Source organism: Mollisia scopiformis (genome assembly GCF_001500285.1).
Source record: "Mollisia scopiformis unplaced genomic scaffold LY89scaffold_25, whole genome shotgun sequence".
Taxonomy (NCBI): Eukaryota; Fungi; Ascomycota; class Leotiomycetes; order Helotiales; family Mollisiaceae; genus Mollisia; species Mollisia scopiformis.
In genome coordinates this window covers 506,141-533,675 of record NW_017263605.1, presented here as the reverse complement: position 1 = coordinate 533,675, position 27,535 = coordinate 506,141, and the positions used below count along the sequence as shown (strand labels likewise).

The 27,535-nt window shown below is 46.7% G+C and overlaps 11 protein-coding genes across 11 annotated transcripts; 5 read left to right on the top strand and 6 right to left on the bottom strand.

Annotated features, from left to right (window-relative positions):
* Positions 1-13: 13 nt before the first annotated feature.
* LY89DRAFT_723361 (uncharacterized protein) lies at positions 14-837 on the top strand (the record flags this gene model as incomplete). Its single annotated transcript, XM_018218810.1, has 1 exon — positions 14-837. The coding sequence occupies exon 1, from the start codon at positions 145-147 to the stop codon at positions 835-837; it is 693 nt and encodes a 230-aa protein (XP_018065145.1). The 5' UTR covers positions 14-144.
* Positions 838-3,204: 2,367 nt separating this feature from the next.
* LY89DRAFT_595728 (uncharacterized protein) lies at positions 3,205-5,224 on the bottom strand (the record flags this gene model as incomplete). The annotated part of the gene is made up of 2 exons (XM_018209879.1): positions 3,205-4,853; positions 4,900-5,224. 2 exons carry the CDS (start codon positions 5,222-5,224, stop codon positions 3,205-3,207), a joined length of 1,974 nt encoding a protein of 657 aa, XP_018065144.1.
* A 1,049-nt stretch (positions 5,225-6,273) lies between these two features.
* LY89DRAFT_787166 (CBS-domain-containing protein) lies at positions 6,274-8,823 on the top strand. Its single transcript, XM_018223046.1, has 3 exons — positions 6,274-6,776; positions 6,834-7,707; positions 7,757-8,823. The coding sequence occupies exons 1-3, from the start codon at positions 6,582-6,584 to the stop codon at positions 8,704-8,706; spliced, it is 2,019 nt and encodes a 672-aa protein (XP_018065143.1). The 5' UTR covers positions 6,274-6,581; the 3' UTR covers positions 8,707-8,823.
* A 171-nt stretch (positions 8,824-8,994) lies between these two features.
* On the top strand, positions 8,995-10,268 carry LY89DRAFT_723358 (ribosomal protein S2; the record flags this gene model as incomplete). The annotated part of the gene is made up of 3 exons (XM_018218809.1): positions 8,995-9,025; positions 9,080-9,950; positions 10,004-10,268. The coding sequence occupies 3 exons, from the start codon at positions 8,995-8,997 to the stop codon at positions 10,266-10,268; spliced, it is 1,167 nt and encodes a 388-aa protein (XP_018065142.1).
* Positions 10,269-11,049: 781 nt separating this feature from the next.
* LY89DRAFT_739776 (uncharacterized protein) lies at positions 11,050-12,224 on the top strand (the record flags this gene model as incomplete). Its single annotated transcript, XM_018220505.1, has 4 exons — positions 11,050-11,325; positions 11,380-11,758; positions 11,867-12,105; positions 12,159-12,224. 4 exons carry the CDS (start codon positions 11,050-11,052, stop codon positions 12,222-12,224), a joined length of 960 nt encoding a protein of 319 aa, XP_018065141.1.
* Positions 12,225-13,471: 1,247 nt separating this feature from the next.
* LY89DRAFT_739775 (uncharacterized protein) lies at positions 13,472-15,375 on the top strand (the record flags this gene model as incomplete). The annotated part of the gene is made up of 5 exons (XM_018220504.1): positions 13,472-13,760; positions 13,906-14,400; positions 14,449-14,480; positions 14,531-14,561; positions 14,639-15,375. The coding sequence occupies 5 exons, from the start codon at positions 13,472-13,474 to the stop codon at positions 15,373-15,375; spliced, it is 1,584 nt and encodes a 527-aa protein (XP_018065140.1).
* Positions 15,376-15,699: 324 nt separating this feature from the next.
* Positions 15,700-16,995, bottom strand: LY89DRAFT_739774 (uncharacterized protein; the record flags this gene model as incomplete). Its single annotated transcript, XM_018220503.1, has 1 exon — positions 15,700-16,995. The coding sequence occupies one exon, from the start codon at positions 16,993-16,995 to the stop codon at positions 15,700-15,702; it is 1,296 nt and encodes a 431-aa protein (XP_018065139.1).
* Positions 16,996-18,085: 1,090 nt separating this feature from the next.
* On the bottom strand, positions 18,086-19,709 carry LY89DRAFT_655607 (cytochrome P450; the record flags this gene model as incomplete). The annotated part of the gene is made up of 2 exons (XM_018212352.1): positions 18,086-19,034; positions 19,084-19,709. 2 exons carry the CDS (start codon positions 19,707-19,709, stop codon positions 18,086-18,088), a joined length of 1,575 nt encoding a protein of 524 aa, XP_018065138.1.
* A 586-nt stretch (positions 19,710-20,295) lies between these two features.
* LY89DRAFT_787162 (uncharacterized protein) lies at positions 20,296-22,222 on the bottom strand. Its single transcript, XM_018223045.1, has 8 exons — positions 21,965-22,222; positions 21,778-21,913; positions 21,540-21,724; positions 21,448-21,484; positions 21,331-21,398; positions 20,901-21,274; positions 20,779-20,846; positions 20,296-20,728 (listed from the first exon to the last, which is right to left on the bottom strand). The coding sequence occupies exons 1-8, from the start codon at positions 22,070-22,072 to the stop codon at positions 20,475-20,477; spliced, it is 1,230 nt and encodes a 409-aa protein (XP_018065137.1). The 5' UTR covers positions 22,073-22,222; the 3' UTR covers positions 20,296-20,474.
* Positions 22,223-23,588: 1,366 nt separating this feature from the next.
* Positions 23,589-24,146, bottom strand: LY89DRAFT_542949 (uncharacterized protein; the record flags this gene model as incomplete). The annotated part of the gene is made up of 1 exon (XM_018208203.1): positions 23,589-24,146. A coding segment is annotated over one exon (558 nt), but the record flags the coding sequence as incomplete, so codon positions are not given.
* A 1,203-nt stretch (positions 24,147-25,349) lies between these two features.
* On the bottom strand, positions 25,350-26,549 carry LY89DRAFT_739770 (uncharacterized protein; the record flags this gene model as incomplete). Its single annotated transcript, XM_018220502.1, has 3 exons — positions 25,350-25,889; positions 25,972-26,214; positions 26,280-26,549. 3 exons carry the CDS (start codon positions 26,547-26,549, stop codon positions 25,350-25,352), a joined length of 1,053 nt encoding a protein of 350 aa, XP_018065135.1.
* Positions 26,550-27,535: the final 986 nt, after the last annotated feature.

The following is a 27,535-nucleotide window of genomic DNA, read 5'->3' as shown; positions in this document are numbered from 1 at the left end:
TTCCAATTCTCTTGTCCAGTCTATATCAGAATATTCTGCTTTGGGTGACCCATTGTCCTGAGCCTCTGACTCAAAGCCAGAGCAGTCTATATCACAATTGTAAGATCTATATATACCCGCCTCACCGACTCTCATTTCGACCTCATGCCTCACACTCATAAAACCTCGTATATAACAAAGCTTCGACTCCAAACCTCACTTCAGCCACACACAAAGCCCACAACCACAACCACAAACACCAACCCAACTCAAATCTCAAACCTCACAATGGCACCCCACATCAAGATAGCCGACAAACCCTCCGCCGAAGCCTATCTCCAAGAAAAGATGCCCCTCATCATGGACGCCATCGTCGAAACCATCAAGAACGGCGAGGCGACCTGGACTCTTGATTCTGATCACTCGAAGAACAGAACTTTGGTTCAGAACATCGTAATCCACAGCAGAGCTCTGGATGGCTGGAGACGAGTCACGGGGACTATTCGGCCTTTGGAGAACGTCACTGATCTTCCGCGTCGGGCATTGTCTGATGGATTTAGACGGGTGATAGGAACTATTCGCCCTATCCAGAATGTCACCGATTTGCCGCGTCGGGGATTGCTCGAGGAAGAACATAGGGAGGCGGCGAATCTCAAGAGAGCAGCTCCGTTCTTGGTTGTTCTTGCTGTTATTTTGGCATTAGTGGGGTCATATATCCTGTTTGAGAAGGTGCAGATTTATTTGGCGAAGAGGAAGAAGGATCGTGTGTTTGCGCAGTTGGAGAGTCAGAATCAAGCGAAGGGGTACAGTACTATGGTTAGGAGGGGTTCTTGGGTTCAAAGAATGATGGGAAAGTAAACTTTCTGGAGATGCCGAGGTGGTGCTTTTGAAATGTATAGTTTTTTGAGTCTTTTTTCTGATATAGATTGATACCAAACTGATACTATAGTCTGGTTTTTCGAAATTCTGAGGTCTTCGAACTGAAGTTCTGTGTATATTCGTGCGCTGACGCAGTGGGGGTCGGTAGTCTAGGTGCAGACTAAGACTCACATTTCGGCTCAAAGTGGAATAACATGTACAACCGGCCCCAGAGCTTCTAGATCGCAAGATACACGAATTCGCGAGCTCACAATCAGACTTTTTTGCACTATCCCCGAGGTTCGTCTCACTCATTCGATTGAAGTCTATTTACAAATATTCAAAGTTGAAAATCTCCCGCTGGCACCAATACTCGCCACAATCCGCGTCTCTCTCTTCTCTGTAGGTCATCTCTACTGTCTCCATATAAAGCCCCATTGACAATTTCCCAGCGCCCAGCCGAGTATAGCACTCCTCCGCAGGTCTCCAACCAGCAGTTCAACCATTCATCCTTTTCTTTCCCAAAAAACTCACCAATACAATTCCTCTCCTCACTCGCAATTCCTTCCCTAACCTCGAGTTGAAAAAAAATATGTGGATAGTAGCATAGAGTTAATTAGTGGAAGACAAAGATACAAGTACCACGAGATGGGCCGGTCCTATGATCATTGCCATAATTGTGGTTCTGGTTCTTTTTTGGGCTTTCTTTGAATGGCGGCATGGATTTCCGAAGATGCCCAGGGAGGAGCAGGACGAGGAAGTAAGAGTAGATGGTGACGGCAGTGAGTTGCAAAATGATGCGACGCATGATGTGGCGATAGAGGGTGGGTGTGGTGGAGAAAGTGTGAGAAGAGATGATGGGGATGGAAGCTTTAGGGGCATGAGTAGTGGTGAAAGTTCAGCAAAGTGATCAGTGTGGGGTCTCTTCGTGAGTCTTTGGTTGAAAGCAAAAATAATACAACCGTGATTTAGGTTCCTATAGTCAAATTACGATTTATTGTTTCGACATGAATTTGTTATACTCAACTAACTTCGAATTGTAATTACATGACTAAATATTCCCTTCCCCATTCTCCTCAATCTTCTCAGGAATTGTGATGCGTGTATTAGCGAACTTCTCTAACTGCATATATACACTACACATGTAACGTTCACCAGCAAACTCATTGAGAAACATTACGGCACAACATCCTACCATTTTCTGGGCCCCTATTTAAGCGAGCCCACATACTACCTAATCAACAACACTGCCCACGAACTTAAAAGTCCGTTGACTTAGCACTGTTACACACGCACTATCGAAGAGCAACAAAAGTATTCAATCATATCTACGATCTGGTGGCGCGATACGGCTACGGCCCGGAGATACACGCGCATCGACGTGCAACAAAACATTCCCATCAGATCTATAGTCTCGAAAAGTAGAATATGCCCGTGTCGAAGAGCAACAAAAATACGCCATCTTAAGATCTAGTCTCGCGTGTACGGCTACGGCCCGATGTTAAACGCGCATCGATGTGCAACAAAACCCTCCCATCACACTAAGAATCCAGCAATGACATAAACAAATTCAACCATAGACATGCAGCAAAATCTCCCCCATGACGTTATTATATTAATGATTGGCAATGACATAAACAAATTCAACTGTAGACATGCAACAAAAAACCCCCATTGACGTAGCACCTCGAATGACATAGACACTTGCAACTAGTATTTATATGTAATGACCCCCTCGATATGCAACAAGCGCCTCGACATGCAACAAATTACTACGGGATAGACAATAGGGAAGCGTGTGGGACGCACACAGCGCAATTCGCGCAATTCGCGCTGAGAGCACTGAGAGCCCAACAAGACCACAGGTCTACTGAATACCTATCTCATGTTTATAGGTAAGTGTATCAGAACAGACGATCATGTGTCTTCCCCACATGCATGAACGAAGAATAAAGGAAGAACAACATGTCAATAACAAGGGGATTCCTCAATACCAGGAACTCAGTCGTCTGTAATAGTCAAACTCTCACAAAATTGAACCTAAATACCTAGGTAAGGACCGTAATCGATCATATTGCATTGACACAACCATATAGCTTCTAGCTACCTATATTGCCTTATTGCCAGCCTATCCAACCTTCCTCGCTCGCAGCCATATCCCAAAAAATCATCATAAAATCAAGTCATATACGCCAGAAAATTGAAGGCCGTCCATCATCCATCCATTCTTGCCCTCAATCCCTTCATCAAAACGGAAACCATATATCTTACATCCTCATCCCCATTGTCATAAAATTTGGCACGAAAAGACTGACTCCAAACAGGTACAAGATTTTCTTCCCGGCTAGCCTTCTAGTAAAGGCACCATCACGGACTCCCAAAAAACATATCCTCGTTATTTCTGAACAAGTCATCTCCGCTCGTATTCACAAAAGCATCATCGAATTTCCCCATCAAAAGGTCAGGATCCCGTTCCAGACTCGTCATCTCGCCATTATTTGCAGCAGCGAATGCTTCGAGGAACATCTCATCGTCGTGCTCTGAGATGTTGGCTAGGCTGCTCAAGTTGAGTGCCATTTGGTCACCGTGCGTCGATGAGGTCTCGATGTCGTAGTAGTTCTGACTAGCGGCGGGACTGGACGATGATTCGCAGAGGCCTGGCGGAGAGTGATAGCTGTGAACGCTTTTTGCTGGAGAGGCTGGGTGGGATGGGAGATGAATGCTTTCGGAAATTGAGCCGCGGTGTTGAGAATGGTGCGAAGAAACGTGGGAGTGTGTGCTGAAAGCGGATGGTGAGTGGGCCTGAATAGCTTGGGGTGAGACGCTTTGAGTGGGCCCAGGTGATTGAGGTTGAGGTTGGGAGTACTCAAAGCTTCCACCATCCATACTGGCAGATGATTGAGTGAAGTCGTAGTCGCCGAAAGGTTTGTCGTCGAGAATATCAGCCTCGCTTCGAGGTGACTGACCTCCACTCTCGGAACAGCTCCTTGTTGACGGAGAGGATGACATCGTCTTGTTCTTGCTTCTCGTGCGGGATGACTTTGCAAGACGATCTTCGTTGTCTGGTCGGTTCTTGCGAGGTCGACCACGTTTGACAGTCTTCTTTACAACCCCTTCAAATGCTCCAATGCACATTCCTCGTTGTCTATGTCTCGTAAGAGCATCGTGCCGAGCAAAACTGTTCCCACATTGGCATGGGTATGGCTTCACTCCGCTGTGAATCTTGGCATGGCGTTTGAGATCATGTTGTCGGACGAAGCACTTCTTGCAGTGAGGACATTGAAATTGTCGATCGCCCAAATGAGTCTGTACATGTGATTTGATGTTTTCTTTCCGGCCGAATCGCTTCTTACATTCTGGATACAAGCATAACCATTTGTTATCGATTGGATCGGGACCCTGGATAAACGTTGCAATATCGTCAATGGTTATTCCTGTATCAGTGATGGATTCTTCAAGATTGATGCTGCAAATAGACTCCGATCTTCGATGAAGAGATCTAGCTGGCGACTCAGGCATTGGAGAAGGTTCAGAAAAAGACATTGGAAGACCGTGAGCGGAAGGTTCTGGAAAAGACATTGGTGCAGTATCCAATTTGGGTTGATTGACGAAAGGATCAAACATGGCTGACTGGGGAACATCGGGTGAGGAGTGATATGACAGATTCGAGGACATATTAGATGAAGCTGGAGAATATTGGAGTCCATCGTTTTGTTGCTCGTTCTTCAAGAAATCCAGATTGGCATTTGACAAGTTCAGATAGTTTCCAGTTGGCATAGGCGCAGAATCAAAAGTGCTGGTAGTAGGCATTTGACCACTTCGAGGAGGACTAGGCATATAAGTCATCTCGGCTTCTTTTCTCATGTCATCGAAGACGCCTCGAGCTCGTTGGTTACTCTTGGGTTTGATTGTCTCCTCCATGGAAGTGTCGTACGTATCCAGAAAGCGAGGGTTCATTTGCTCATGTTTTATCATACGATCGTGTGGAGTGTCCACAGGCGTGGGTGGAAAATAACCTGTATTTGTCAGTGAAAGCCCTCAACCTCGGAGTTTGTCTCTTACACGAAGCATTCTGATTTGGAGGAGTCATGGGTCTCTGTGGTGACTGGAGAGCCAAGTTCTCGAACTGTGCAACTCGGTCCAGTATTCCACCACTTATTCTCCTCCCCGAAGAGCTCCGTCTGCTATGTTGTCCACTGTTTGAGTTCTGACTGTCATCAAAGCCGGCAGAAAAATCGAGGAATGCAGATGGAGTCAAGGCAGCGTCTGAAGGGAAGAGGTTGTAGTCATTTCCATCGAAGCTGTTGGAATTGACGGGGATTATTGTGTTGATAGGTCCGGAATAGTATTGAGATTGGCCTCCACCACGATCCCCATATTGATTCATGCATCCGGCATCAAATGATTGTCTGTGGGGGGTGACGGTTGGGGAATTGAGATAATTCTCGTCATTGTCGAAAGAGAGAAATTGCTGGCCCGGGCGTACCAGTCTCTGCTGCTGCGTTTCTCGCAAAATATGCTGTTGTGTCGTTTGAAATCCTGGGTTAGTATTACTTACCATATGTTCCTGCGGTGGTGTTTGTCGTCGTCGAGTATCCAGACTCATTCCACGGCGATGTCCGCCATGTCTCTGGATATTTGGCAGGTTGGAGACCTTCACTGGTTCGAATGCATTGGGTGTCGAATTTTGTCGTCGGTGTTGTCGTTGTCGGTTGTGAAGGTTGTTTGTTGGATTTGACAGCATTATGAATGCTTGATGAGTTCGGAAAAGTCGTTGTTGAAAGTAATGCAACTAAGCACACCTATAGGTTCCGAGACTGTGGACTGTTAGATTTGGCTGTATATGTAGAACCGAAGGAGAAAATGATGTCGAGACCATTGGCATGTTCTCTCGAGTTCATGTTTGAACATGGAACTCTGCTAGCTAACTCCAATGGCCCAAATTTCTGGTATAATAAAATCCTGTAGATCTGAAAAAGATCCCAATCTTCTTACCTCGCGCAGCGCAAGCCGTTAGGCCGGGCAGATTGAATTCGTAGAACCGCTCAGCAGAGGTGGACTCGTAGGAGTCTTTGTTGATATAGTTTGGCCTTTCAGTAGGCCAATTGGATTCGAAGAAACGTTCTTATGTGGTTTTGTTGTGTGCGATCAGAGGAGTTGGATGGTTTTGTGGGTGTGTAGAGTTCTTTTTTGGAGGGCTATGGGTTTGAGATTCAAGGTGGATGTTCTGATGTCAAGAGTGAGGAGGGTGAAATGGGGATGTAAGAAAACAAAAGCACGGATCACTGGCTGACACAAGCTGTTGCTACCAGCAACCACCCAAACGTGCAACCGCCCTTGTCCCGCCCGTGTGTTCTGCATAACATGTGAAGGAAGACTGCATATGCAGTTGCGATAACAATCGACGGGATAGAGTTTTGCTTTTGACCGTTGGATCCCTTCAGAGGTATTCTTCGAGCTCAAAGTCTATTGTTTTTAACACTTCCATTGTCTGTCGAAAGGAGGACCAACTGCAAAGCCACAGTCACCTGATTATCGGACTTCAATCGCTGGTCCGTGCATTCTCGCTCCACTCGGCTTTCTTGCTCTCAGCTGGACATTTGTTTCCCTATCAACACGCGCATTTGCCCAGCAACAACTTTCGATTTTTCGATTGTTCCTCTGCCAATACTTTGTAAACCTTCAATCCGACCCTCCATCAGCGGCAACCCTTACGCCCGACATATTACAACTTTACCCACAATATGGCCTCCAGCGGTACCATGAGAGGTACGCCCAATCGTGGCCAGAGTGGCCAAGGAAGAGGGACCGTACCGGCCTTCACCAATAGCCCTGCTTCAAACATCCCTCGACCAGCTTTTGAATCACATGCATCATCGAGTGAAGCTGGCGGATCAACTATGAGTGCTAGCAGACAGAGACAGTCGAACAGAGATGAGGTGCGTTGGAAAGAGGCTCCACGTTGAAGCTGTACAAAACTGATAAAAATGTCTCAGGCTATCCGACGGAAAATTGAGACGGACCTCAGCAAGAAGAAGCACACAACAAGTCGTGCCCGCCAAACTCGAAAAGCTCCTCCAGGAAGTGTCCTCGCACTCCGCCCAAGTCAAGCTCTTCAGATCAAGCCGAATACTACTGTCGCCGAAGCTGCTCAGTTGATGGCCGCAAAGAGGGAAGACTGTGTCTTGGTTACCGATGACGACGATAGGATTGCTGGCATATTCACAGCGAAGGATCTTGCCTTCAGAGTTGTAGGAGCTGGTATAAAGGCCAGCAGTGTCACAATTGCCGAGATCATGACCAAGAACCCTCTCTGCGCACGAACGGATACTAATGCTACAGATGCGTTGAACCTTATGGTACAAAAGGGCTTCCGCCATCTGCCAGTAATGGACGAGAACCAAGACATTTCTGGTATTCTTGACATCACGAAATGTTTCTACGACGCTATGGAGAAGCTGGAGCGCGCATATAGCTCCTCAAGGAAGCTTTACGATGCCTTAGAGGGTGTACAATCAGAATTGGGTTCAAGTCAACCTCAGCAAATCATCCAATACGTTGAGGCTCTGCGATCGAAAATGTCTGGGCCCACTTTGGAATCGGTTCTCGACGGCCGACCCCCTACCACCGTTTCAGTACGCACATCAGTTAAGGAAGCCGCAGCATTAATGAAAGAGAATCATACGACAGCTGTTCTTGTGCAAGACCAAGGTTCCATCACTGGCATCTTCACCAGCAAAGATGTTGTTCTGCGTGTCATCGCTCCAGGGTTGGACCCTGCAAATTGCAGTGTCGTTCGTGTCATGACCCCACATCCAGATTTTGCCCCAATGGATATGAGCATACAAGCTGCTTTGAGAAAAATGCACGGTGAGTGGTCTGTTGTTATAAGTTGAGGACGTTTGCTGATTGACCAAAGATGGCCATTACCTGAATCTCCCCGTTATGAATGAGGGAGGAGAGATTGTCGGTATGGTGGACGTCCTCAAGCTTACCTATGCTACCTTGGAGCAAATTAATACAATGTCCACTGGTGACAGTGAAGGGCCAGCCTGGAATAAATTCTGGATGTCACTTGAGAATGATACTGAATCAGTCATGTCCGGTGAAGGGAGCCATCACCACACTCATGGAACTCGTTCGTTGATGTCGCCGGATATGACCCGCGGAAACGAGCGTATACTCGACAGCGTTGCCCCAGGAGATTCGGCATCACATACTGGAGCTGACTCGCCTGCTCACTCGGTTGTTACTGGTCCTGCTGAGACTCCGGCCGAGGAGATTCCATTCCCATTCAAATTCAAGGCTCCTAGTGGTCGCGTTCATCGCTTACAAGCTATTGGAGCACATGGAATGACGGACCTGATTGCTGCTGTTATTTCGAAACTAGGAGCAGAGGTTGATGATGTTGGAGGTGTTGCTACTTTCGAAGATGGGAAGCTTGGTGCATCGGGATTCGCGCTTAGCTACCTGGATGATGATGGAGACACTGTCTCATTGACCACAGATCACGATTTGTTGGAGGCAATTGTTATTGCTCGACAAGGACGTCGCGATAAGGTTGACTTGTTTGTTCACGATCCTGAAAAGCCTCCTATCAGCGCTACCTTGGATCCTCACCCAGTTATTCCCGCTCAGCAACCAACTCCACCGCCATCCACTATTCGGGAGCGACGGAAACCAGTCTCTGACGAAGAAGAGAGTGAGGAGGATATGCCGGTGAGACGAGCACGAAAAGCTGCGCAACCACAGATGCAAGAACAGGTCATCGCGGGGGTACCAAATGAATTATTATTGCCGGGAGCAATCGTCACACTGGCGGTGGTCATTGTTGGAGTTTTCGCATTGACAAGAGCTACGAGTCGTTAATGGAATGTTAGGTGGGACTTGATAGACTGCATTAAGCGTTTGTTTCTGTATATGTACATATATGTATACCCATGATGCGAGCATCATGATGAGTAAGATTCATTAATGAGACTCCTCTTGAAGAACTCAGGTTGTTCCTAAATGCCGTAACCAGTGAAGTGTGATGAGATCAATTAAGCAGATCAGCTCAATGAGGATTAGCGTATATCTACTGGCGCTAGCCATATCAGTCCAACCTTCGAAAAAGTTACGATTGAGATCAGACGACAACAAGCTCTCAACTCAACCATGATCCTCAGAAATGTAGCCATACGGCATGGTATGTATTCGTAAGTATCTATCAATCTCTCCATTACTGATTGACTTTGTCTAGGCCGTAAGGCGCTTGCTGCTCCCATCAAAAAGTCCCTTCTCCGAACCATCACCACCGAGACTCTGCAGCAAGAAACCGAAGCAATCGAACACAGCTTAATGAATCATAGCAAGGAAACACATTCCATCGAAGCCAACTTCAATCAACTACCACACACCAGCTCCTTCATCCCTCCACGAACGAACGGGCCATCCTCTCAAGAAGTCAAAGAAGCTTTTCACTCAAAATACCAAATCAAAGCAACAACAGACAGGCTTGGTTCCCAAATCGACCCCTACTACCAACCCCATCAACTCATCATCGACCCCCCGAAACCCGAAGATGTCACATTAGAGCTATTAATGGCCAGCCAAAGCCATCTCGGCCATTCGACCAGTCTGTGGAACCCAATGAACCAACGATATATCTTTGGCGTTAGACAGGGCATACACATCATATCTCTCGAAACGACAGCCGCACATCTACGACGAGCTGCAAAAGTAGTTGAGGGCGTTGCATACCATGGCGGCTTGATCCTCTTTGTCGGCACTCGCGCTGGCCAAGGATCTTGCGTAGTCAAGGCTGCTGAACTCGCACAGGGCTGCCACCTCTTTGAGAAATGGATACCGGGCTCAATCACGAACGGGGATCAAATCCTGGCTAAATGCGGCATCAAAGCGATAGATATGCATGATAAGGAAGTAGAGGGCTACGAAGAGAAGATTGCGGACTGGAGCGCGTTGAAGCCGGATTTGGTTGTGTGTTTGAATCCGCTGGAGAACTATATCCTACTGCATGAGTGTGGACTGAACAATATTCCGACGATTGGAGTTATTGACACGGATGCGGATCCGACTTGGGTTACGTATCCCATTCCTGCTAATGATGACAGGTTTGTTTCCCTATGTGCTATGAAGAACATCTTGCTGATTGGAATGAAAATAGTTTGCGCTGCATACAAGTCATAGCCGGCGTCCTAGGTCGCGCGGGCGAGTCTGGTCAGAAGAAACGTCTGAAAGCAGCCGAAACTGGAAAGGTGACTTGGTTGCCGCCTCCACGACTGGGAAACCCAAAGACGGAAGAGGATCGGAAGAGAGAAGCGGAGTTGAGGAAGAATAAGAGGAATCTTGGCTTGGCACAGGATAGTGTGGATAAGAGGACTCCAAGGGGGAGAAAGAAGGAGGAGGATGACGAGGATGATGATTTGTAGGATATGGCCGGAAGGAATGTGTACAGATATTAGAGGGCATGTACACTTTATTGTACAATGCATAGCATGGCATGGGTATATGACCTCCGCTTCTTCCCAATTATTGGCGGAATATCAGACTTTCAAGCTAGGTCTGTCTTGTGTTGCATATCGCAGGCGGAGCGGAGCGGGATGGAATATAGTGCTCATCATTGTCCAGCGGGATTTAGAGTTCCGAGTGGAGCTTTGGAAGAGAATCACTTTGTTTCCAGCACTGTGACATTATCCATTCCCATTGAGTCCCGACATCGAGTTTTTCTTTGTACACCGTCACACCTCGAGAATTCCCTTGCGCTCTCTTTTCTGATGACTTCCATACGGCTTCTAGCGTTGGAAGTCCAGGTACCCACCGCAACAGTCTTTCTCTCTCAAGAGGAGTAACGTGAATTTCTCTCAGGTCTCTGCATATATATCTCGGCCCTTCTCGCCGGCAGGTTGTCGTCCCGGTTGTATCCCTTCTTCACCGAGATTTATGACTCGATGTATACACTGCATTTCTGCTGTGCTTTCATTCATCTGTATACTGACCGACATCTCGAAGTTTGCTATCTGAAATCTCGATGGCGCAAATGACCTCAAATCCGAGGACAACGTTACATGTCGTTGAACCTTGTGTTGCTGTAGCTATCACGACGACGTTGCGTAGCACCTTCTTTGCCCAACCTCATTCTCGAACTTAAAATCTCATAAAGTCCTCACCCAGATCCCTTCCCATCCTCAAACCAATACAATTATCCTCAAGATGTACAACCTTCTCCTATTATCACTTTTCGCCCCTCTTCTCCTTGGCCAAACCTTCTCTCCCCCAGGTTGGGTATCAAGCGCGAACCTCAACGGCAAACTCTACTGCGCCCGCGCCAGCGACCGCGCCACCTCCCAGATAGTAGCCTCCCCAGTGCCCAGCAATACTATCTGGCAAATCACTTCTCTGTGCGAAACTACGAATGGTGGCTTGGTGAATCCGGATGATTGCCATTTCTCAATCTTGAATACTGCCGCCGCTTTTGGACTTTCTGTTGTACGTCCTTCCTTCTCCTCATTGTTTTTGGCGTAGGATTAATGACACGGAAAGCTGTACTGGCAACAAGCCTCATACTGGGGCGGCGTCAATGGTGCTAATCGTCGCTCAACCTCCACATCCACGGACGCCATCCTCTCTCGCATCCCGGCCCATATCCCGATCTCCAATGTCAAACTCAACAAGTCGCCCATGCCAGTACGTCGGGCAAAACGTAACGCAGAAGAGTTCAATGTATTTTACAACGGTTCCTTACCATTAACATTTATCATCCACCATCAACTAAACTCTACCCGTCGCTCATCTGCTCCGAAAGAAATCCCCCTCTTCGCTGCTACTGATGGTCAGAATATGTACCTAACCCACATCACGCCTTTCAACAGCACTCCCGCAGCCTCTTCTTTGGCTAAAAGATCTGGCTTTGACGGCTTCAGTACGTTGACCTCTACCTCCTGTTTACCTTGTCTCTCAGAAACCAAGCCCTCGTGCCACTCCTCGCAACACCTACACCCTTTAATAAAACACACTAACTCCCTGCCAGACTACGTCGGCACCGGCGGGCTCAAACTGCAAACTATGTCCGACCCCGTCTCACAATGGACCGATGTCTGGAACTGGATGAACACGCCTACCGAAGCGGGTAATCAGACCCCGTACGATGTGGTGCTGGACCAGGCGCAGACGGCGGGGTGGTTGGGGCATTCGTTTTTGACGTTCGTACACGATAGTCAGACTGGAAAGGGGGATAATGGACAGTGGGCTATGGAGGGGGAGGTTGGGGTGAGTTCATTGTTGTTTGTTTGGAGGTGGGGAGATAGCTGATGTGTGAATAGAGCTTCGGCACGGACTGGGATCCGAATTGGAATTGGTGTTTTGGGGTTTATCCGCAGAACTGCTAGGTGACGAGGAGGTTTGAGATGTAGTGAGATGTGGGTGCAATGAATGAGTAATGAGATTGTGTGTTTCTTGGTCGAGGATGCAGTTCTACAGAAGTGTGGCTAGAGGTAGCAAGGCTAAGGAGGGGAAAGGAGTTGAGATTATTGGTTACGGCTTTGTAACTCGAGACTCGTGGTTTGCTCTAGTATCCTACCATAATAACAATTCTTCAATCTTCGATTCTCGCGTGCCTCATATCAGCTTACTCCTTCATACTGAAGAATGGCTAAGCTGAGTGGACCTTAAGTCTGAACTATTATGATCGAGAGAAAGGGGACAAGCTTTGTGCCTGTTTGAATGATGTTAGAGCAGATTGCTAGCTGTAATACTGAGGCTGGTCTCTGAACTGCCTGGTTCTCATAATGGCCTGGCATAGAGGTGAATGCTTTTTTCTGCTTATGGAAGCTCATGTCGTGGACTGCAGTGTTGACTGGTGGTTCCTGGTTTGAGACTCTGGAATACACTTCTAGACGATGTTGGGGAGGAGGATATGTGCATATGCTGCAGTTCCAGCTACCTTTCACCATGGTCCGCTGATAGAAAGAAATGCTACTTCAAAACCAATACTACTGCCTCACTCCGTGATTGTGAATAATTATGTAAATGCAAGTATTGGTGTGATATCACAAATCAATTTCAATAATTAAGAAAGTAAATAGAGTGTACGTTCGTCACAGCAGCTATTCCCAACGACCGAAAGTTGTGATAAAGCCACCATTCTGTAAGAAATATTTAATTGCCCAACATCCCCTGAGTGAAGAAAGCAGCTTGTAGTTTTTTGAAGTTTGTGCTCAAGGGTTATACTTCCGTTGCTAAAATATCAAACCCAAACAATCGTCGAACATGATTGAATATTTACTACTTGCGCCACTTCAGAATCCCTATAAAGCCTCCGTACAGGCATGCTTTGAGCCCCAAGGTAATTATTACTAACCTCATTCACCAAAATTGGTATATCTTGCGTTCATTTTGTGCGCTAGCTGCCATCTATGTATGGAAGTCACGGGGAAAAAAGAATTGTCCTGTTTGCTCTGCTCTACTAGCCTACTTCGTGAAATATAAATAATACGCTTCTGCAACCCGTAGACACTTTCTTTTTACAACATTCCCCCAAACGCTTTCTTTTGAGACTTCTTCAGATACTTTATCCTTCTTTAACCACTTCACAAGATACCAACATACCAACACACCCAACGCAAACACGATCAACATGGCTGCCGTTCCACTTTCAAAGGACCTAAAGGTCACCTTTGAGAATCGAGTATTTCGCAACCACATCCCTACCTCTAATACTGGCAAGAGCATCATTCGCGTCCACTACGGCACGACTGATGCTCTCGACATCTGCCTCCGACGCAATCTTCGGATCAAGGATGGTGACAAGAAGCCATACACTCCTCTGGATTGTGGTCCGTTCCCTATCTACCCTGTCGACCTCTACAAGGACAAGCTTCCAAAGGACGTGGTAGCCAAGAGTGGCGGAGTGGTTCCTATCTATGGTAAGTTCACGTTCTTAAGGTTTTGCGCTTAGAGGCTGGAGCCATTTGCGCGAATGTTCCAAACGTGGCACCCAAAAGTGCAAAATTATCCTCTTGGTGTGGTACAATAGCAATTGGAAGCTGACAGGAAATCTTAAAAAATTAGAATGCGAGTCGTTATCCATCGACTTTGAATCTCAACGTCCATTCGCCATCAAGATCCATACTGGCCAAGTCAACACTGTCTCTGGTGGCTCTAACACAGACGACATAACCGCCAGCATTCGACGAGCTGCACGCCTTGAGCGCGATGTCCCTATCCAAGATTATGTGTCATCTGCGGTTCAGTTCCGCCTGAGACCCACGCCTGCTTCGGAAGGATACTCGAAGCAGTTTATCGCAAATGCCAATGGTGTTGACTATTCAGTTTCCGCTCAGCTCGCCGGCAATATCAAGGTCGCCGATTTGCGTTTCGAGACCATGTCCACGGTCCGAAAGCCATTCCAGATCCGCATCAAGGATGTTGCTTCTAGAAGCGATTATTTCTTTGAGGTCGAGGCTTGTATGTCTGTTCACCAAGTGAAGGGAATTTTCAAGAGAATGACCTCATATCCGATTGACTGGCAAGAGTTGGTTTATGATGGCCGCGAACTGATCAATAGTATGTGATCTAGATCCGCGGAGAAATAGTATGCTAACATCATCTCAGACGAGAATCTCGGCGAGTTGGGAATTCACCAGGTAAATTGCCTTCATCGCAGTCTTTCAATTGCAAGCTAACTTCGACAAAGGGATCTCTCTTGTTCATCGTTCTTCAAACTGGTACGGAGATCCAGAAGATTTGGAGCAATTTAGATTGCTATATTTGTCGGCATGGTTACGAACTTACTGAGTACAAGTTCGACCACACTGTTGTTTCGATAATACCGTCGTGAAGGATCCTGTCGCTGCTTCAGATTGGGACGTTGGCAACAGTGTTTCATTCCACCTCCATCTCATGAACGCTACGCTCTTCGAAAGCCTTCTTGGCATTCCTGCTCCCCGCACTCCGGTCGACGCCGCCTTGTATGCCAAGTACAAGTACCCATTCTACGATGAATACAACGAGAAGACCATCGTGAACGCTCATGCATCCTCATCGACTGCGGACGAGGCTTCATATCCATGTCCGAAGAAGGTTGAGCATATCGCTGAGTACGAAGTAACTGTATCTCTTCACAACCAAACTTTGAATGCCCTGGAGCGTTTGAAGTCAATTGATCTTGACGCCTTGAAGGCCATGCCTCGTCACCAGCAGTTTGCGAGCGTGTCAAAGAGCTTGGATGGCATTGATCCTAAGGTTTTCAAGGCTATCGATATTCATAAAATTGAAGATTTCAAGGTCATGGCGGAGCTCGAGACTCCTTTGTCTGAACTCTTGCCTCCGCGGCCCAAATTGGTGCTTTATGACCTCGGAAGCGCCTCCAGCAATGATGAAGCTGATGATGAGAGCGTATCATCTGATCTCGAGGACGAGCAGGTTGACACCGGGGAAGTTGATGATGAGGATAGCTCATCTGCTCTAGAGGATGAAGATGATGATTCAGATGATGATATGCCGGAACTTGTGGGTCGTTCATCTTACTATACTTTTTAGGCTTGCCTCGAGCAGAGACCTTGGATGAGAATCGAAATCTTGGAGTTTTGGGAGAACCACAGATGATCACAGGCTCTGGTAATTTGATGAGACAAGACGATTTGATGCAGGCAAAATTGTTCTTTCAAATGCTCTCTAGCTAGGTATGGAGCGAGTAAGTGCATTGTACCACGGTTCGCCGTAAAAAGCAATGCTACTTCCAAACAAGATGATGTACTTATCTCTCTATGATTGTGAACAGGCTATGCATATGCCGAACCTTTAACTATGACAGCATAACTCCATTCTCACGTATACAAAAAAAAACTCTCCCTCATCAACGGATTACCAGACACCAGAGAGCAAAATCGCTGTAGACTTGAGTGCTTTCTTGAACTGTGCAAATATCCCAGTGGATGCACGTTCTTCGGGCTCTACATCTTCTCGATCATCATCCACGGGGCTAGTGACTGGCTCTTCTCCTGAAGAAGATTGTGATTCCTCGCTGGCCGTATTTTCGACAGGTGCGATGGCGACGGTGGGCTGCATGACCTTCGAATTCTTGTTCTTCTTGGCGTTTGGCTTGGGCAGGGCCGTGGGTGGCACAGTATGCATGATTTTGAGTTTGCGCACTTGACTCTGAGCCATATCCAGCTCTCGCTCAAGACGCTCACACTTTGCCTCGAGGTCCTTGATCAATTGCTTTGATTTGTTTTGCTTCTCGTTCTGATTGAGAGTGTCCTGGAGGTCCCAGATGACCGAGTCCTTTGCCTCGAGCTTAGCAGCAGCTTCTTCTTTGACCATGCGGCTCTCCTTTTGCAGCAATTTGTTTTGCGTCTTGAGATCTCTTTGAGAGTTCTTCATGGCTTCCTCTTTCTGCATGAACTTCTCCTTCCAGGATAGGCTGTCTCCTGTCAAGTCTCTGTTCTCTCCCATCAAGCGCGTAATGGTGGCGTCCTGCTCCTTCGAGCTTTGAAAGAGTTCCGGTAGTCGTTGAATAGCGTCATCGCGTTGGAATTTCACAACTGCAAGTCTTCCTTCAAGCTCTCCGATCTTATCTGCATATGCCTGGTTCATGCGGCACCCTTGAACCATGTGAGCGTACAATTCGTTGTACTTGGCATCCATCATCTGACGGAGGCTTGCGACGGCAACAGGGTCGTTCAGCGCCAGCTGATTTCGTAGCATGCAGTTTTCTTCTACTGCCCGCTTGATAGTGGTGTCGAGCATTCGCACCATGTTCTCAATCATACCGACAAAGTCGCAGCAATCAGGAGAGCATCTTGATGGCTGGTGATTGTACATGTCTTGGAGAGTTGAGAAGTAGGCGCTGCCATCAATGGAAAGTCGCTCTTTGGGAGTCTTCCTCATCCACTCTTCGGAACACTGGATTGCAGTCTTCTCCTCAATACTGAGGTTGGAGAAGACCTCAGCATCCAACTGATCGATCTTGGTTGTTGGAACTGCCAATTCTCCAGATGGAGCAGAGACTATCTCTCCCATGGCTTCGGTGGTCTGGACGTCGGAACCGTTGGCAGTGAGAGTGGAGGGGGTATCTCCTTCCTTCTCTCTCTTCTTCATGGACAATATTGCTGTATCTTGGAATGGGAGCACACTCGGGTTCAAATTGGGATCCGCCATCGTCTTGTCTCGACTCGTTGTTTGGAATATCCGGTTGACTTCGTCGCCGAAGATTCAATTTCAGTTGCAATGAATGTTTCCTTGCTTTTGATGCAGGAGAACCTGTCTTTTTGATGAAAGTTTTCAGGGAAGCAAGAAAAGTGAATGTGTGAGATTTTATGCGGAAGATGACCACTTGATTTCGTCCCAAATCAGTCTGGTCATGCGTCCGGTGATACTCTTCTTGACCGGCTGCATTTAGTCAAGGTGGGTTCGAAATGGGATAGATCGAGAAGCCTTAAAGTTAGCTCCGGCACGAAAAAGTCAATTGTGCTGCTTGCTGCGTAGCAAAATCGAGGTCGATTTCAAGACCAAAGCCTCGCTTCAGAGTAATTCGGCTCAGAATTCATCTTTAAATTATTGCGCCGAAGTTGAAATGAAGAAAAACCGGCTTAATCAGCAGCATTGTTGATATCAGTGTCTTGAAACTTTTCCACATCTCAAAATCTATTGTGGGGATATAAAACGTCAGATGAATAGTGTCCGTCTCCATAAGCGTATCCGATTAGCGTGCCGGACTATTGGGTTATGAAGCAGCACCGTCATCATGGCCACGAGCTGTCATACGATTACGAGAATGCTCATTGGAGGGATCTCTCAATTGGAGCTTCTGGTTGGCTGATATTTTCTCTTCTGACCGGTCGATACCCCCCCTTTCAAGAACCGTGTACACGTGACCTTAGCGAATCGGGGAAACCAGTCGCTCAACTAATGGCATGCTATAGGTCATATGATGCTTATCCCTAAGGAAAACTGGTTCGGTTCTAGGTATACTTCACACACATGTGCCTGATGGAGATTGTTTCCGAGAATTTCTCCTTCGAAATGTGCGGTGGTGAAGGTGTGTGGTCGCCAAGAGCATGATGCATGTGTAAGAGTAACTACTCATATATCATTGGGAAAACACTTGCATGTCTATAAACGTCAATGCTTCCGCATGAAAACTACGACGCATCACTTCAGATACCCAGCCTGCGTTCCTAGTCCAGACCCGACCCACTTCCATGCCCTGCCCTAGACCTAGGAGTTTCTTCGTGACTTCTACACCCGCTTAATCCATCGCACCAAACTCCCAAATCACATCTTCCCAACCGACACGTCTTCTAATTTTCACTTTCATCGTCTTACCCTCCTCATCCGGACCCGCAACCCCAAACTTCATCTCATTCCCCTCCGGCAATTTGATAGCCTCCCCATCCATCCCCACAACATCAAACCCTAACAACATGACAGCCATTGTCCCCACTATCTCCGCAAAGGCAAAGTCTCGCCCAGGACAAAGATGCTTGCCACCACCAAATGGGATAAACGCTCGCTTCTGCATCTTAGTCAAATTTTGCCATCGTTCAGGCTTAAACTCCGCTACATCATCGCCCCACACTTCCTGAGACAGATGCGTGATCCTTGCTGGTGTCGTCAGAAGGCTTCCTTTCTTGAGAAGATAGCCTTGTCGTTTCTGATCTTGGTCTTCTCCGGCCCCGGCGCCGAGCATGAAGTCTTCGAGGATGACTCTTGTGCCGCTTTGGATATTGGTGAGCCGCATCGCTTCATTGTATGCCGAAATCAGGAGCGGGCATTTCTCGTAGAATTTGGTGTGGTCGATTCGCATTTTTCTTTTGCCTTCTTTAGTGCCGATGAACGAGACGATTCCTGATTCTTCGAGATTAATTTGCAGTTCAGTGACTACAGCGGGCTTTGAGAAGAGAAGGAGCAGAAACCAGAATATTGTTGGAACTGCGTTGGTTGTGGCAACAAAGAGGAGAGAGTGTGCTGCGTTGCCGGTCTCGTTCATTGGAACATCATGCTTGAGGTTGGCTTCCATCCTTTTCTTAGCAAGCGCGGAGACCGAGGGATGATTGTACTTTTCTGGATCGGAGTAGAACTCTTTGAAAGCAGTTCGAAGTCGTGACTGAGCTACAAACATGCGACCAGCTGAGGGCAGAAAATATTGAACGGCTCTCGACACGAGCATTGTCGTAGTCTGGGATTCGTCAAACTCCCTGCCACGGCTTTAGCAATGTCTTGAGTACATATGTGCATGAAACTTACCAGACTGCTTGCACCAAGCTCGAATCCTTTACCAGTGGGTGATGAAAACCAAACAGAGCTTCGGAAGTAGCTTTCGTAAATGAGTCCCAGAGCCAATACCAGAGTGTTTTCTCCTCGAATTCGCTACCAATAACGTTTACAATGTCGGTCACTTTCCTTAAGACTCTCCTATTCATCTCCCATAGTCCAGGTCCAGGTACCACACTCTCATGTAGGCTCGCATGTGTGTCGACCATATAGTGGTTTGTCTCTTTGGCCCCAGGAGGCGGATCATGCATAAGCCTTAGGACATTTGGACTGTCGCCAACGATAGATTCGGCAATGGCTATAATTATAGGATCAAATGATGGACTACTGTGTCGATGCATTGCTGAGATCATGTTTGGGTCGGCGATGATGTGAATTTTGTATTTGAATATCCAAATGCTGAATACCGGGGTTGACGAGCGAGCGGCGAGTTTCTCGAAATAGAAAACTTGGTGTTTGAGGAGACCTAGAAGATGGCCTATAATAGGAGGCTGTGGAGAGATGACTGGTGGCTCACGAGGGTCCGGTTCAGGGGATAGACGATGGGAGATGAAATAGCAGATTAGGAGGACGATGGAGATCAAGAGTATGAGAGACATGTTTGGAATCAGTCTCAAGTTCGGATTAGCAGTCGATTCTGTCTAAGAATTTGTAGAAGGCTTGGAGAAGAAGTTCTTGGAAGAAAGTGTGGTTTTTATACTCCGCATACCCGATATGAGATGATTGACTCACTTCGATGTGCCAATGCATTCACTAACGGCGACTTCCCTGGCTTTTGGCGCAAGTTTTCTTGAAGAAAAATTGAAACCAGTATGTGATGGTACCACTGAAATTTCACGTCGATCTTGACCTCCCTGCGCGTCTGCTGAACACAGCGCCTGCATTGTGCTCCCCTCGATACCGGTAAATGGCCACGCATCTTGTGAAACACCATCTTCTCGAGAAGGTCGTGGAAAATCCGAAATAACGTGCAGTTTGCAGTCCCTAAGACTGTTTTGTCAGTAAGAGAATAAAAGTTGGTATAGGTAGAAAGATCCACCCAAAGGCGCAACAAGCGACAGCGAAGTTGCAAATCCGGGGACGAAAGCAAAACGATAGATCAAAAATAAAGTAGATCGGATTCTCCACCATCTTGATACCGAGAAGCATGGATAGAGAATTCTTCTACCCAAGATAAATGCCATTGGACCCTGCGCACTTTTGCATGCATATGCTCCCGAACGTGTCAATGCCAGGTTGTAAGTTACACTAAAACGTGCTCAACGATTACTTGACACAACCACTTCTTCAACCTTGATTTCATTATCTAAAGTTTCTAACGCTACTGGTGCGCCATAGCGCCCAATAAAGCCCTGCAATATCTGTTACACATATTCTGCCTGGACCCCGATTGCGCTACTTGACTTCGGAAGCTGCGGATTGGGCCTCAGTTCATTCATCGACCTCCATTTCCGCATCCTATACGACCCATTCCATGTCGATTTCGTAGTCGATATCGCTGATTTGTAGAGGCCCGGTATGTATTGGAGGATGAGGGGTCGCAGAGCGGGCAGGCATGCACAGATGAGTGTTACGTCGACTTCCATTACGGACCATATTAAGATATTGACATTTGTCCCTGGGTAAAATGTTAACAAGTGGTGTGTTGAGAGGGAAAGGTGTACATGCATGATATATCATAAGTTGTGCTGACTTGGGCGATGAATTTCAGTCGCACCATGCTGGTTACACAGGCGCTTTGGGAGAAAGTCAGTTTGACAAATGACATTTGAGGTATAGCATGAACTTACAAAGAACCAACACTAAACATCAACATAAGCCCCAGCTTCTTATTTAATGGCAGACTCAGAGTATTCAGTTGAGGCAAAGGAAGGACCAATATGACCAGGTCCTCAAGGATGCTGAACGCAGCACCTGCATAGGCGATAGCTTGGAGATTCGCACAATGTCCTTCGATTGCATGATTCCAAATAGATGCTAGGGGCAAGCATTGAAATAGTATGACGATGATAAAAATAACTCCATGCAGACCAACAAAGGCCATACAAGCTTGGACGATCCTCTTAAAGCGTTCATCTGGAAAGATGCGGTGGTAGAGTAAGAGAAGAGAGGCTTTCGCGGAGACTTGTATGATGATGTATACTATTTGCAAGGCGTAGAACAACTGCTTGTGTCAATTAAATCAACGAAACATGAGTGTATAGTTAGTGTATCGTTTACCTTTAGCAGGAGCTCAGCATTTTCAACAGGCACATTCCAATAATGTTTACCAAACCCTTTCTCAGAAGCTGCTTCTGTCAGTCAATCCACTCTTTCTCAACGAGAAGTACCACAAACCTGTAATCTCAAGCCCAGCTCCAACAACAACCCAGAACTAAAAAATCATCAGCCCCCTCAATCATCCCCAAAACAATTACATTGATACTCACACAAGCAACCATAACCGCCCAATCATCAGTAAACAACTCCCCCGCCACCTTCCACCTAGCAAACAACCTCAGCCCCAAAAATGGTATCGTGGTACAGAAGAACGCGATCGATATAGCTCTGACATGTGCGCTTTTATCTTGTTCCGGATACCCCGCACAAAGCTCATTTTCGACTGTCGCTGCAACTGATTCCCAATACGTTAATACTTGGAGAATGTGTGAGGGCGAGGATGAATACCAAGTTGATCAGACCAGATACACGATTTCTGGACACATATTGAGAGTTCTGCTTGTAGTGTTTCGTTAACGCAGAGACAGCTGCTGATCTGAGAAAGGTCGCAGATCGAGGATAAGAGGTTTATCGAACATGTGAGCTGGCTAGATGTCAGAAGTGCCTTCGAGAAACATCAGTGGATAATACTTACAGCGCACGGCGGAGTCTTGGCGATGAGGTTCGAGTCATCATGAGCGAGAATTGCAACAATGAAGGGTATCAGAGCTAGCAAGTACTTCAGGTACATGTATAGTAACATTGTTTGACATCAAAGGAATCAAGCATAGAAAGGTACCTCGATCATGTAAATGTACCGTGTACCACCCCGACAGTTCCCGGTGACAACCGACGCTTTGACAATCCTTCATCCTATTCTGAACCCAGCTTCGTAAATTCTGCAGGTGTTCATGAGAACTGGAAGTTGGTGAGGCTACTAAGTCTGCACGCTCGGACACGGCGCACGCCGCGTGTACGCGCAATGCGGGAAGTGCGCTCTACTTTGACCATTCAAGCGTTGGTCTAGAGCTGTCTCACGACAGCTGTCAGCTTATTTGGCACGGACTATTGCCGGCGGGTGATCGTCACAAGGGAGAAGCCAGCTGCAGCATAGGAGTCAAAGCTTTTAGGATAGCGCACAGTTATGAGCATCGTTCAGGGATTTGTTATAACTGGGAAAGATACCAGATTTGATGGCATTAGGTAAGACATGTCTCTCTCAGACCCGAGCGAAAGCAGCCACAGAGCGAGAAAGAATGGATCAGAAAAAAGACGTAGCAAACAGAATGGCGTTCGAAGATGTTTTGAATACTATGGCTCTCTAATCCTGCCACATTTTTATTTCAACCAAAACCTCTCTAACTCGCAGGTCTTCCCAATCTCATCCCACAAAGCTCCACGCATGATATCCGAGAACCCAGGATCATCTTGCCCCGGCATCCCTGTTCCTTGAAGCTCCGAATCAATAAGCCAACAAGTTCGACAGATTGAGTCGAGCGCAATTTCGATTTTCCCGACATGGACCTGGACAGGTGTATCGTGTAGAACCTCTTGTAGAATCCATGTCCTGTTCCACCAAGATCATTCGATAAAGAGGTCATAACAAGCATCGAGATTCTTCTGGAATTGATGTTTCGACATTCCGGAGCTCGAGCCACCATTGTGCTTTAGCTTCCTGCGAAATTCAACCGCAGATTGCGCAGTCCCTTCTTCTCCCAACCAGACTAAAACACGTTCCGAACTCAGATATATATCTCGCATCTGAGCTACTTGGTCATTCTTTTTAGGCACATGGCTCTGGTTGATACAGACTTTATCGACCCCGACGAACGGAATCAACAAACCACACCCGCCTAGGCAATATATTGTCGCATAGTCATTTCCCACAACATCTCAAGTTGCGTCTGAGTGACTGTAGTACAAAGATCGTCTGGCTTTCCATCTTGCGCGTCTGAAATCATCTTAAGATAATCTTCCCGGGCTAGGTTGACGAACACTACTAGGAGATATCCTTGACGAATCAGGTAATCAGCCATCAAGACTCTACCAAGTCTGCCGTTTCCATCTAAGAAGGGATAGATATGTAAAAAGTAGGTAGACAAGTGAGTCGCTAAGATGATTGGATGAAGAATCTTGTCGGTATGGTTAAGGTCGCGCCACTCAATATAGCGATGCATACAGGCAGAAATTTCTTGATGATATGGGAAGATGCGCATTGGGTTGGATTTAACGGAAATAGGAGCTGAGCGGTATTCTCCGATGTGTGTACGCTTGCCCCAATTGGAAGCATATAAAGTCTTCGCATCAGTTCCTCGAAGAATCATCATGGAAAGTTGTTGTATATCGGCAACAGAGATGCTAGTTGTGCCGGGATTGTTGAGAGCAGCTTCGGTAGTGTAACGGCTAACAAAAATGTGATTTCGGAGCTCGGCGACTTGGTTCGCGTTCTTTCCCGGTAGAAGTTTTTCTGGAGTAGGTAAAGCAAGTTTTGAGACTTCAGAAGTTGACATAACATCCAGAGAATCGATATTGCCGAACAGTTGTTTCTCGAGTTCGTCGAAGATGACTGCTGCGTCGCCGATATGAAGAGGGTTCTGCTCAAGAGATGTGCTTTGCTGAGCATATTCAGGAACCAAATCTCGAAGAATAGTTGTCTTGGCCTTATCATTCTTTCGATACCATTCTTTTAGCTCATCGATCGAAGTGAGAGTCTGCTTCAAGTCTGATTGAGTTTGCAGGTAAGGTTCGATGTTTCCAGGCCGAAAGAAATTTTCCCAAACTCTACCAGATTCTGCTAAATCCACATATTCTGGTGATCCTTTCTTGAGATTTGCGAATGCTGGACGGTAGATTGAGTTGAGTAAGTCGACACGTGACTTGTTAGCATAGCACCGTACAGTTTGTAGGTTGACACGAGAAGAAGAATTTGCTGAGGCTCCCGGCAGTATTTGGCGAAAGCGTTGCGCGAACATGGCGAATGTTGTTTGCTTAAGGTGTTCTTGTGATGAAGCAAAGAAGTGGAAAAATAAATCACAATTTATGGACAAGCTATCACGAAGCGAGGATGACGGTAACCATTCTAAGAAACGTACTAACTCGCTTTGCCTAGGTAATCTAAGTAGTGGCTGCTAACACCGCGCCCGTGGTCATATTCTTAAGCTTAAAAAGACTTTTTTAGTATCAACTGTACTTAAATAATGGAGTAACTTGGCAATCTTAAGTATAATGTCTCTGTCTTTAAGAATTTAACACATATTTTTCCCGATACCACTGGCCCAAATGCGTTAGACGAAACCCCTCAGAAAACAGAGGTCCAAACCTCAAGATTCCGCGGTATTTCGTTCGGAATCGATCGAAATATAAACAAAGTGCATCAACCCAAAGTATTCTTTTCTTCCTTGACAGCTTGATGTGGCGCAGAGCAAGCTCCAGGTTCTTGGTGATAGCGCGAGGCTAGTCGCGGATCAGGATATCGCGAGTGTCATTTGGATCTCCCCAAACGTATGACAACGTTTCGTATGGCGGACATTTGTCTAACGAGGAATGAAATGTTTTACATCGTATCGGAGCTGTGAAGTCCTCGGATGGTGAGAGGCCAAGAAGCCGGAACTCTCGTGTTTCGCGATCCAGTGGGCTGTAGAGCGCTGGAGCCTCCAGGACGACTCTTTTTAGCGCAGCTTTCCGTTGCGCTTTTGAAAGGAATGTTTTAAGTCTGTTTGACTGCATATTTGAAGCGCTCAAGAGAGATACTCAGGAGCGTAGTCTCAACAGAAGGCAAAGATTCCAGGTTGAGACGGGTTGGATGGATGTTTGTGGATGAGGAAGAAGTGAGAAATATAATACAGGACAAAGGCTTGAGATCACAACGTTAGTCTGAATCCCAGACTTGGTGCCAAGATTGACTTTGTTAACAACTTCGTGCTCTATTGGATCGTATCTTCCTCGAGCTGCCTCGAAACACTGAAAAACACAAAGTTTCACTTTCCGACAACAGTTTCAGTTGTAGCTGTATTTTCCCTTCACACAAAAGCAGCTTTTTGCTAGCTGTGGACACTATCAAGCTCCTTCTCGTATGCAGCAAGTGCAAGTTTTCTTTGAACAGAACCTTTTCCAGCACGTGGAAATGATTTTCCCTTCTGATTGAAGACAATCGCTTGTTTATCCTCCACTCTCATATGTGACTGAGCCACCTCGTTTGCTTTCTCCACATACGGCCAGAGCTCGTCCACCAACTTCGTCTTCTCTCCTTCATGAACTGGAGGATCATGCACTTCGAGCAGCCATGCTGTCTTTTCGCAACCATGACCAGCTAAGAGAGCTGTGATGATGCGTGGATGAGTTACCATGACAGCTTCCATTCCGAGCGGATTGCACGTAGGGCTAGTAGCCATGACGAATGTGTCATCCGCCCGACCCTGGTACTTCCACAGATCCTTTGTGGGATGCTTGGAGAACAAATCTTTTGAACGCCACTCTGTAATCTCGGGCGAATTTAGCATCTGGCACCAAATCCCTAGGATGGTTCCAATACCTGTAGGCTGTAAGAGCAGTAAAATTATAGGTAACCAGGTCAGGAAAACCTTAAAATTCGTTAGCTCGCTTTGACCAGCATAGACTGTCTGGAAACTACTTGCCTGTTGATCCAGATGTGTGGATTGAAACAAATGGTTGACGAGGATTATCACTCAAAGTGGCTCTAAATGGATATTCTTTAGCCTTGTCTTTGGCGATCCAGTGATCAACGCTGGCAATTTCAACGACTTTTAATGGCCGTCTTGAGGCCATCGCAGTAATAGCGGGTTTGAATGCCGGAAAGTCAGCTGCTACAAGAAGGTGATCGCACTTGGCAGCTTCAAGAAGTCGAAGTTGTGCTGGGACAGGATTGACCATGGACATGAGGAATGCCTTGTTGTTTCTTGTTAACGCGTGTATCTCACGGAAGAAGTCTCGAATTTTGAAGCTGTCCTTACCTTGTGGCCTGTTTTGGCGGCTGCTAAAGTGATCAATGCATATCTGATATCCGTAAGGCCGACATATGCCAGAGTGGTAAAATCATCACTCTTGCCGAAGGTTTCCTCTATAAACCAGGCAAGTCTGTTAACTGCGTTGGCGAAATCGCTGTACGAGAGCTTGACAACTCCATCATTGATGTTCACCGTTCTCAAGAAGGCACAATAGAGCCTATCCGGCTCTAATCGAGCCCGTTCGTCGATAAGGGCGGGTAAGAGAGCTTCATCCATCGTGATTTACAGAACTCTTGGCTTAAGATTTTGCGCGTGGAAATCAGAGGAGCGTGGGAAGCAATCGAGATCTCATACAATATATCTATTATGAGTGGATTTGGGATCAACACTCAGAACTCAAACGTGGACTTGAGCACTGCAACTCTTCCTCTGGGGTAACGATGCAACGTGGAGAAGCCTACTTTGTCTGTTTTCCCTGAAAGTCCGAATACTGTACATTTCAGCAGTTGGGTCCAGTTGGGTCCAATATGGAATATGCATACATCACCATTGGCATTTGCAGCACCGCACACACTTGACGGTTTCAAGGTAGCGTTCATGCAGGTAAGCTGCATAATAGATGATTCGCTACAGCTTGGCGCTCATACTCTAATCTCTATCTCTTGATTGAGTGTTCTGCACTCATTTGTTGGGGCTTTGACATCCAACATTTAGTGTCCAACAAATGATTCCAAATGACTCGGCAGGGCTCAAAGGCTCAGTAATCTTTTGGGGAACATTGCGGCGTGACAAACCGAGTTTCACAGACCATGCGATATTACGCGTATCTATTGGTCGTTACATCCCTTCGATGTGAGCTCGCTTGCCGAACTGAAGCATGGCTCCTTCCTGCACGGCAATTATCTGGTCATACAGTGGCTACCCAAGTTGTCAATCCAACCATATTCGGCCACTAATTAACGCTTATCCAGTTTCCCAACATCACCTTCAGTTACACGGAGCTCAGATATAGCAGAATAGCTATAAAAGTCATGGATTGCTAGAAAGAGAGTAAGCGTCTGATGCATGCTCGGGATCCCTTTCCAAATGTCATGAACGTTGTTTGAGCAATATTCCTTCTTTGCTGAAAAGTCTCTCATAGTTGCTAACGATCCAACGCTCGGAGCTAATTAAGAAAGGATCATCATACTAATGCCTCTTATGTTGGATGGCATAAATCCCTGTACCAACGTCAGACCCAACTGGCAATGCCATTTAGGAGG

Excerpts from the sequence above, each read along its gene's own strand:
- LY89DRAFT_787166 (XM_018223046.1), top strand. The coding sequence starts at position 6,582 with ATGGCCTCCAGCGGTACCATGAGAGGTACGCCCAATCGTGGCCAGAGT. Across the intron at positions 6,777-6,833 it reads GACAGTCGAACAGAGATGAG|GCTATCCGACGGAAAATTGA; the intron begins GTGCGTTGGAAA and ends AAAATGTCTCAG. Across the intron at positions 7,708-7,756 it reads TGCTTTGAGAAAAATGCACG|ATGGCCATTACCTGAATCTC; the intron begins GTGAGTGGTCTG and ends GATTGACCAAAG.
- LY89DRAFT_787162 (XM_018223045.1), bottom strand. The coding sequence starts at position 22,072 with ATGTTACTATACATGTACCTGAAGTACTTGCTAGCTCTGATACCCTTC. Across the intron at positions 21,725-21,777 it reads TATCTGGTCTGATCAACTTG|TTGCAGCGACAGTCGAAAAT; the intron begins GTATTCATCCTC and ends ATTGGGAATCAG. Across the intron at positions 21,275-21,330 it reads ATGCTGAGCTCCTGCTAAAG|TTGTTCTACGCCTTGCAAAT; the intron begins GTAAACGATACA and ends TGACACAAGCAG.